This window comes from Callorhinus ursinus, unplaced genomic scaffold (genome assembly GCF_003265705.2).
Source record: "Callorhinus ursinus isolate GAN/ISIS: 27379988/994484 unplaced genomic scaffold, GSC_fseal_2.0 scaffold4, whole genome shotgun sequence".
Lineage (NCBI taxonomy): Eukaryota > Metazoa > Chordata > Mammalia > Carnivora > Otariidae > Callorhinus > Callorhinus ursinus.
Genome location: NW_027397066.1, coordinates 56,339,392 through 56,348,210, shown reverse-complemented (window position 1 = coordinate 56,348,210; position 8,819 = coordinate 56,339,392). Strand labels below are relative to the sequence as shown.

The following is an 8,819-nucleotide window of genomic DNA, read 5'->3' as shown; positions in this document are numbered from 1 at the left end:
GAGCATGCGAGTAGGGGGAGGGGCAGCAGGAGAGGGAGAGAGAATCCCAAGCCGACTCCATGCTGACCGTGGAGTGCGACATGGGTCTTGATCTCATGACTCTGAGATGACCTGAGCCAAAATCAAGAGGCAGATGCTCAACCAGCTGAGCCATCCACGCACCCCTGTGTGGTGCAACTCTTAAATCTCCCCTTTTATGGCTGCTAGGCTTTGTGTCAGAATTAGGTCATTAGAGTGAAATGATTTTGAAAGTACCGGGTGAAAAGACATGGAAACCAAGGTAGACGAGAATGTGAATGGATTCAGTGAAACAAGGATCACCATGGTATATTTAAGAAAAAGTCTTTAAAATGATCCTGACTGAATTTGAAGTCCATAGGTGAAATTTCACAAGTATATTCAAAGACGTGTGGTCCCAAAACATACCTGGTTCTAACTGAACTAAAGAGGCTCTCAACCTTTCTTTCTGTCACTTGGCAATATCATTCATTTCTTGGTCTCTTCAAGAAAGCAAGTGGGAGAATACAAGTTTTAATATTGGGTAATTTTTATTTTATTTTTATTTTATTTTTTTTTAAAGACTTTATTTGACAGAGAGAGACAGCGAGAGAGGGAACACAAGCAGGGGGAGTGGGAGAGGGAGAAGCAGGTTCCCCACTGAGTAGGGAGCCCCATGTGGGACTCGATCCCAGGACCCTCAGCCGCTTAACGACTGAGCCACCCAGGCGCCCAATATTGGGCTAATTTTTAACCTGCTTTAACTTACAAGAATAAATTATTATTATTTAAATTTTTTTTAAGATTTTATTTATTCATGGGGAGAGAGAGAGAGAGAGAGCGCGAGCCTATCTTGCCTGTTGGAGGCCTGAGTGCTCTCTCTTTACCAAGCTTAATTATTAACTCTTAGGAATCTGACATCCTCAGCAATGCTTACAACTGGTCACTGGCTCTATTTTTTAACTAATTCTCTATTTCAGTATGCTGTCTTTGAATAAAATTTGCCTTTTATTCTAGGTGTAGAAATTGTACATGTCAGATATTTGATTTCTGATTTGGTAGACATACTTACAAAGTTCTCTTATCCAAAAATAATATGTTAACAAAATTAATTGTCCTCAGGGATGTTGAGAATAAAAGATTTTGATAATTGACAAATCCCCAAGCCAACAAATGTCTTGTCTAACAAACCTTAAGATTTGACTTGAGGGACCTTTAAGGGGACATATTAGGCCAAATTATTTAAAAGGTGTTTTACTATAAGTCAAAACATGGTCACTTCTGAAATACAATTGTTTAAAAAGGGCCTACATTACATTTAGTCGTCATGTCTCTTTAATCTCTGACTTTTTTGTTTCTGACGACCTTGACAATTTTAAGGAGTACTGACTGGTCAGGTATGTTGTAGAATGTCCCTCAATTGGAGTTTTCTGAGGTTTTTCTCATGGTTACAGTGGGGTTATAGGATTTGGGGAGGAAGAACACAAGGGTGTCATTTTCACTACATCTTATGAAAGATTCATGTTATCAGCATGACTATCACATCAATTTTGATCACCTGGCCAAGATGGTGTTTACTAGGTGACTATATATAAATTTCCTTTTTTCTTTTTCTATACTGTCCTTTTTTTTAAATTGTACTTTCTATATTGTGCAAGTTACTAAGCACAGCCCACATTCAAGAGGTGGGAAGTTAAATAGCTACAAAATCATTTGGAATTTTTCTGTGTAGATGTGCCACTTCTCCCTCATTTATAATCTTTTATATCAGTATGGGCTCAGATATTTTGTACTTTGGCTCATAATCCTATGCTACATTATTTTGTTGCTCAGTTTCAGCTTTGGCCACTGGGAGCTTTTTATTGGCTTCTGTATCCCTTCAATGTCTCCCATCCCTTGGCTTTTATGCTGCTACCTCCTTACTTTCTGGCATTACAGATGTCCCAGACCTAGCATCAGCTGTTTTTTCAAAGAGCCCTGGTCCCTTTTAGTGGATAATGGTGTTAGAAACCAAGCTTTATGAGGTGCCTGGCTGGCTCAGTCATTAAGCCTCTGCCTTCGGCTCAGGTCATGATCCCAGGGTCCTGGGATCAAGCCCCGCATCGGGCTCCCTGCTCAGTGGGGAGCCTGCTTCTCCCTCTCCATCTGCCTGCCACTCCCCCTGCTGTGCTGTCAAATAAAATCTTAAAAAACAAAAACAAACCCAAGCTTTAGTTTCTAATGAGAGATTCGATATTGGGTTGTGCCCACTGCTACTGAGTGTTGGCTTCTAGACCCTCTCAGCAGAGCTGTGTACGAACCCATATTCATCGTCCCCCTTCCCTCAACGCCTGGCAGCGACCATTCTACTGTGTCTGAATTCGACGGCGCTAGGGACCTCACGCAAGTGGAGTCCTATCTGTCCTTCTGTGACTGGCTTGTTTTCACTTCTAATGTCCCCAAGGTTCATCTGTGTAGTAGTATGTTTCAGAATTTCCGTTCTAAGGCAGAGTAATACTCCATTGTGTGTATCTACTGCATTGTTTCTTCTTTCACTGGTGGACGCTTGGGGTGCTTCCCCTTTCGGCGATTGTAAACGCTGCCATGAACATAGGTGTAGAAGTATGTTTGAGTCCCTGCTCCCACCCGAAGGGGAATTGCTGGTACTACCTGGCGATCGCAGTTGCTTCAGGACCCGTCCTACTGTCCTGCGGCGGCCGCGCTACTAGCAGCCACACACAGGAGTTCCAGTTTCTCGACGATTCTGATCAAAGTCCAACCCATGCTATTTTGGTGGTTGTTGCCTGTGCTCTTGGTGTCTTACCCAATAAACTAGTGCCAAATCGAATGTCACACTCTTTCCCGGTTTTTTTTTTTTTCCCCCGAGTTCTAGTTCTAGCTCGTTTCGATCTTTGAACCATTTTGAGTTAATATCTGTATGTGTTGTAGTAGAGGTCCCGCTTCTTTTCCCTAGCATGTGGGCATCCAGTTTTCCCAACGCGTTTGTTGAAGACTGTCCTTCAAGCCCCTTCTGGTCTTGGCACCCTTCTAAAACATCATTAGACCATATATGTGAAGGTTTATTTCTAAGCTCTCCTATTCCATTGGTCTATGTTTTTATGCCAGTACCATACTATTTTTTTTTTTTACCATACTGTTTTGATCACTAGCTTTGTACTAAGTTTTGATGTCAGAAGTGAGACCTCCAACTTTGTTCTTGTCCAGGATTGTTTTGGTTATTTGGGTGTCCCCTGAGATTCCATATAAATTTAGAATGGATGCTTCTATTTCTGCAAAAAAATACTGGGATTTTTGATAGGATTACACGGAATCTGTAAATGGTTTTGGGTAATACTGGCATCTTAACAATATTAAGTCTTCCAATTAATAAACATGGGGTATCCTCCCACTTGTTGTGATCTTTAATTTCTTTAGGCTTTAGTGTACAAATCTTCTGCCTCTGGGTTGTTTATTCCTAAGAATGGTATTCTTGTTGATGCTACCCTGTGAATAGTGGAAAGCACAATTTTTAAGGAAGACAGATCTAACATGAATTCAAGGCATTCATGACTTGGTTCTCTTGCTTTTGCGGACAGCTTCACTAATAGATCTCTGGAGTTTTGTTGGGAAAAAAAAAAACTCTTATGTGTGACTTTATGTGTGAGTCACAATAAAATCTCAAGTGGCTAATTACATATTCTTCCTCACATTCCAGGTAGAGCTGCCTCTTTTCAATTTGATTCAAAACTAATTATAAAATAGCTTTTGCTAATTTAGGGTAATTCTCCACATTACCTGTGTAGCACCTAGAACAGTGCTGAAAACCTGTAGGTGGCCAAAAATAAGATGAAGAATCACACACACACACACAATATTACTTAAAGGGAAAAAAACACTCAAAAACCTAGGCTAGAATTATTAGATTTATTTTTCCCTAGTACTCTTAAAGCTCAGCTGCACCATATAATAGGCCAGACTTCCGGAATAACAACTCTTTCCCAGGCTATAACCCTTTTGAGGAGAATTTATCAAGTATCATGGTTCCAGGATGTTTCCACCCCAGAATTCTAAACCAGTTACAGAATCATATCTTCTTAGGTCTTAATTGGAATCAACAATCTAGACACATGTAACATAATCAAAATAGCACATACCACTGTTTTTCTTCCCTTGTGGAATGCACTTCCCCCTCTTTATTTTCCCCAAAGGGTTTCTTATGAAGAGATGTTTAATTATCACACTTTCCAACAAACCTACCAGTTCTAATCCTTGGCTCAGAAGAAGGTAGCCTTTACTCAAAAAAAATTTAATATTCTGAGCTAATTGATCTCAGCCTTGGACAAATTAAAATTGTTTTACTTTACACCTGACTAAGCTTTGCTTTCAATACCTATCTGCAAAGTCAAACCCTATCTTTAAAACACAATTTTCATTATGACTTGGGAGAGCAGGGAAGGCCTAGGAAGGGAGTTGGCTTTTATTTTGCAGGAGGACATTCTGAAAAGGGCAGATACTTATTTTTGAAGTCATTAAGTGGAGAAATGGCAAATGTTCCTCTTATTCTGATACTGAAAACTTGTAAGGCCAGGACCTTTCTGGTCCTGAAACTATAATAAATTACATTGTTTTAAGTACATTCAAAATTTATATTACTCTTTAATTTCTTTTCCCTGAGTTTGGGTTCACAGTTTGGTAGAGATACTTTAAAGAGGTAGGTAGTGGGGGTGAAGAGGAAACTGTTTATGTCTAGCAGCACCTGGGGATGATCTAAAACATCATTTTGATCTCCGTTAACATTTATCTTTCCCCTTTGAATCTGCAAACGTAATAGAGGGAGATGATCATTTTCTTTTTTTTTCTCTTATCTGTATGGACCCTCTCTCCTATTTTATCCACGCCAGTATTAATCACTATTCATAAAAATGAATAGCCCCTCCAAAGACATGTTATAAAATAAAGTCCTCAAGGTGGGGTTGTTTAGATTTAGAAGAGAGGCTCAAGTGAGTAACTTTTATTCATACAGTCATTAGGGAAAGTGAGCAAACCTTCCAGCACCCCCAGCCACTGCCTTTTCTCCCTGGACCTGGCTTATTTAAATCAGTCCTGTCAACAATGGAGTTGATTCTAAGTTCTGGGCCCTAGGAGATCCTGACATCTAACACGGGTGGGGACACCGGTCCAGGTCTTGGCTTCCAGTCTTACGATGGGCTGGTGGAATACTGTTTCATCAGATGCTCGTGGCAGGGATTGCAAACTCGCTCAGGCTTGATACTTGAAGGAAGAGGCAGTTCGTTTGTTGAGCAGGCATTACAGAAAGTTCCTCTGCAGTTCTTACACACATTCTACAAGGAGAAGAGGGAGGTTAGGTGGGGAATAGAAGGGCAGAGCATACGGATGCATGGGATATAAAAGGTCAAATACAGTAAATGCTCAATGCCTCATCAGGTATTGACTGAATGTTTGCTAGGCGCCAGATAGAATCTGATCAAACACCATCTCTGTCTACAAAGAAGCTTACTGTCTAATTCTTAGATCTAAATGAAGAGAAGCAGTGCCAGAGAATTCCAAAGAACGTAATATACAAATAATTTCTCTTTAGAATACTTTTAGTCATTACATTCACTTTTAGGCGGGCTAATTCTAAAATCAGTTTGTAAGTACCTAAGAATAGTCCAAATAAGGCAGGCAGTGAGTGACCTAGCAATGGACTGGGTAGCCAGCCTAGGATTTCAAGTTTTGCCGAGCATGAACCGGAAGTATAATTCCTAATACACTGATGTACTTACTGCTCTCCTAGAATGCTCTATAAGCTCATCCTTTGGGATATCGGTGCAGCAGGAGCACAGCTCCCTGCATCCTCTTTACAGGGAAATTATGCTCTTCATGAAGCATTTTGAGTCTTTAGTGGTCATGCAATGGGGCGGCACGTGGGTTATTATGCAGTGTCACTGGTAAGGCTGTGATAGGGTGGTGCGCACGTAGCTCCAAGGGACCCTATATAAAGGCTGTGAAGAGTCACTTCCCCCATTAATAATGCCACTTTCTCCCAAACAATTCACCTTCCTGACGGTACAGTAGAGGTAGGGGGTCACTTTTGTTTGAAAGCCTGAGAGGAATTTTCCTCCGACATACTGCAGTTACTCTGCATGGCTAAGAAAAGCCAGAATTAGATTAGCAGTTTCTTTATTTGGGGACCTATTTCTAGAATTCCAATTCTAATTCTATAAAGGCAGTTCATCTTTCTCGGATTCTGCTAATGTAAGACTAGATCACGCGATTTTGCTTGTTAAAATTCAGCAAGATCACAAATGGCGGCATGCAGGTTGCAATCCAGAATTTGGGCACATTTCCTTATCTCTTCCAAACACCTGTTTCTTAGTCATTTGTCCATTTCTTGAGCATCTACAATGAAATGGGCACCATATTACATTCTGGGGGATACTACTGTGAGTGGGTCAAAGACCTGGCTATCAGAACACTCACTGTATCTGAACACTTCCTTCACTGCCTACTCTAACAAACTGGGGAAGTGCTCTGCCAGAGACCCCTCATGATCCGAGGGGAAAACAAGTGGTTTTGGTGGAGAGGGCTCATTTCCCTTGCAGAGGCTGATTCTCCAAATAATTCAAAGAGTTTCCTCCCCCCCCATGCCCAACTATCTGATTTGTTCTAAGCAGGATGAAGTATTAGAGGAGTATAGATTTTGGGGCCAAAGTCAGGTTGCAACCTGTGGGCTTTGCCACTTATGACTTGAGTCAACTTTGAGAAGTACTTAAAATCTCTGAGCCCAAGGTTCTTCATCTATAAAATGACGGCACAAAGGAGACAAGCTTTACAACAGGGACTTGGTCTACGCTTGTTCATTTCTCTTTCTCCAGCACATGAAACAGCACATTCCACACAATAGGCACTCAATAAACATTTAGTTATAAATTTAATCTTTAAAAGTTATTTATATTTATTTTAATGGGGATTTACTGACATGACTTACTATGACTGAAAAAAATACCTATTTTTTTAAACAGGTATTTTATAAATGCTTTTCTTTTTTGCTCTTCTCCCCACTCTGTACACAGTAAAGTCCCTATTATTGAAAGGGACATCCCTATGAAGAACCTGTTTGGGTCTCACCACTGTTGCCTTGGTTCGGCTGCCATCTTCCTGGCACAGCTGACACGTCTGTGGCTTTTCAGAGAGCACTGGCTGATCCTAAACCACATATTAAGCCAGTTAGTTTCTCTTAGCCCCAGAAATATCAATACTTTCAGAATATTCATTTTCTTAGTTGCGAAATTAACAGAACCACACTACAGACTATCTGGAAACTAAAGAAACAAATGACATATGGTTCTAACACCTTAATACAGCTCTGGGAATCCCATCAATATCCTTGGAGCTCTTTTTATTTTTATAAAAAAGTAACGTGACTTTATTTATAAAAAGTCTAGGATACGAGTATGAAGTAGAAAGTTAAAAAAAGGCCCGTCCCTCTTGTCCTACTGTATCAAGAATGGAAAGCAGTAGGCTCAGTCAGCCACATTTATCATCTTTCTTGTGCAGTTGTCATATCCTATTATACTTGCAAAGTATCTTGCAACCATTTATATTTGTTTATTTCCAAGTGATCAAGACGCATTTTTTCTGTTTTATGGAAGGGAAAACTAAGAGAAAAAGAGGAACAGTGAGGTCTCTTAGGTCCCACGGTATGGCAAAGAGAATTTCAAGTAAGAAGTGAGACCGGCTGTTTACTTAGTAAATTGCTCAGAGCTCCGCTACTTCTGGTGACAGTTTCAGGCAAATGCGTGTTTGTTAAGGGTGCTGTTAAAAGGATGGGCCCCAGGGGCCTGTGTGCATTCACCGACGTTCCAGGCTGCCCGTGTACAGCTAGGGGATAGTCCAGCCAACTACGTAATTCATACCAGACGTCCGAGGACGGGAGAGTCCATTACCTGCTCATCCACAGGGTGAGACTGCAGCCTACAGCGGAGAATTAGAAAGAGGAACAAACAGCAACTTATTATATTTCTATGTGAATCATTCAAAAGCACAGAAAAAGCAACAACATGGTTTCTTTATGTTGTTGGGACTGACACAGTTGTCAATCTTGACCTCCAAGGAGAGGAAATTTTGGTTGTTAAATCTATTAGCAGAATCTGATCCCTGACCTACATTATGGTTCCTGTTTAAAAACAGACTTGGAGTTATATTCTATGCTTTGTTTTTACTACCAAGAAAATAGTTTAGCATTTGTATCCCAGCCTGTAAAACTCCAATGGCCAGTGCTATCCATTTTAATATCTTTTGTTGTATTAGTCTCCCCATTATATGTCATGTATTAGTCCCCTCTTCCAGATGTCCTTAAAATGTGAACTTTTTCAGCAAATTAATCAGGGTAAGGGGAATGAATGAGACTGTCACGGGAGTACCCATTCAGGCTGAACTATTTCTTCCCAAGACCCACCTGAGCTCACCCTGATTTTCCCAATTTGGAAGAGAATTTAAGAGGAGCAGTTCTGGGGATAATACACCACAGATCCACAGTGGCTCTGAGTCTCTTCCACAGAGTGGCAGTGTGACCACCAGTGTGAGCAGGTTTCCAAGCTGTTCCTTGGACCATAATCCCAAGAAACCTGGCGATGTTTTAGGATTGTTGTTCCGGCCAGGACAGGCTTTGGAAGCAGCTATTGCATCGAGCAAAGGGATCAACAAAGAAAACAATGTAAGCAGAGGCCACTTATAGGTGAGACACCTCGCCTCTCTGTGCTCCTCAGTTTTCTCATCTGGAGAATTACTTTTTTTTTTTTTTTTTAGATTTTATTTATTTGAGAGAATGAGATAGAGAG

At 40.7% G+C, this 8,819-nt stretch overlaps 1 protein-coding gene across 10 annotated transcripts in view; it reads right to left on the bottom strand.

Moving 5' to 3' along the window:
- Nucleotides 1–3,886: 3,886 nt before the first annotated feature.
- Nucleotides 3,887–8,819, bottom strand: part of RUFY3 (RUN and FYVE domain containing 3) — a 77,447-nt gene continuing 72,514 nt past the window's right edge. For 8 of the 10 annotated variants that reach the window (XM_025887800.2, XM_025887802.2, XM_025887803.2 and 5 more), the window contains 3 exons: nt 7,926–7,953; nt 7,108–7,185; nt 3,887–5,318 (listed from right to left, as the gene is read on the bottom strand). In XM_025887800.2, coding sequence (XP_025743585.1) covers nt 5,175–5,318; nt 7,108–7,185; nt 7,926–7,953 — 250 coding nt within the window. In that variant the 3' untranslated portion in view covers nt 3,887–5,174. Of the gene's footprint in view, nt 5,319–7,101; nt 7,186–7,925; nt 7,954–8,819 lie in introns of those variants that run through there. The other 2 variants (XM_025887801.2, XM_025887806.2) reach the window with 2 other exon arrangements.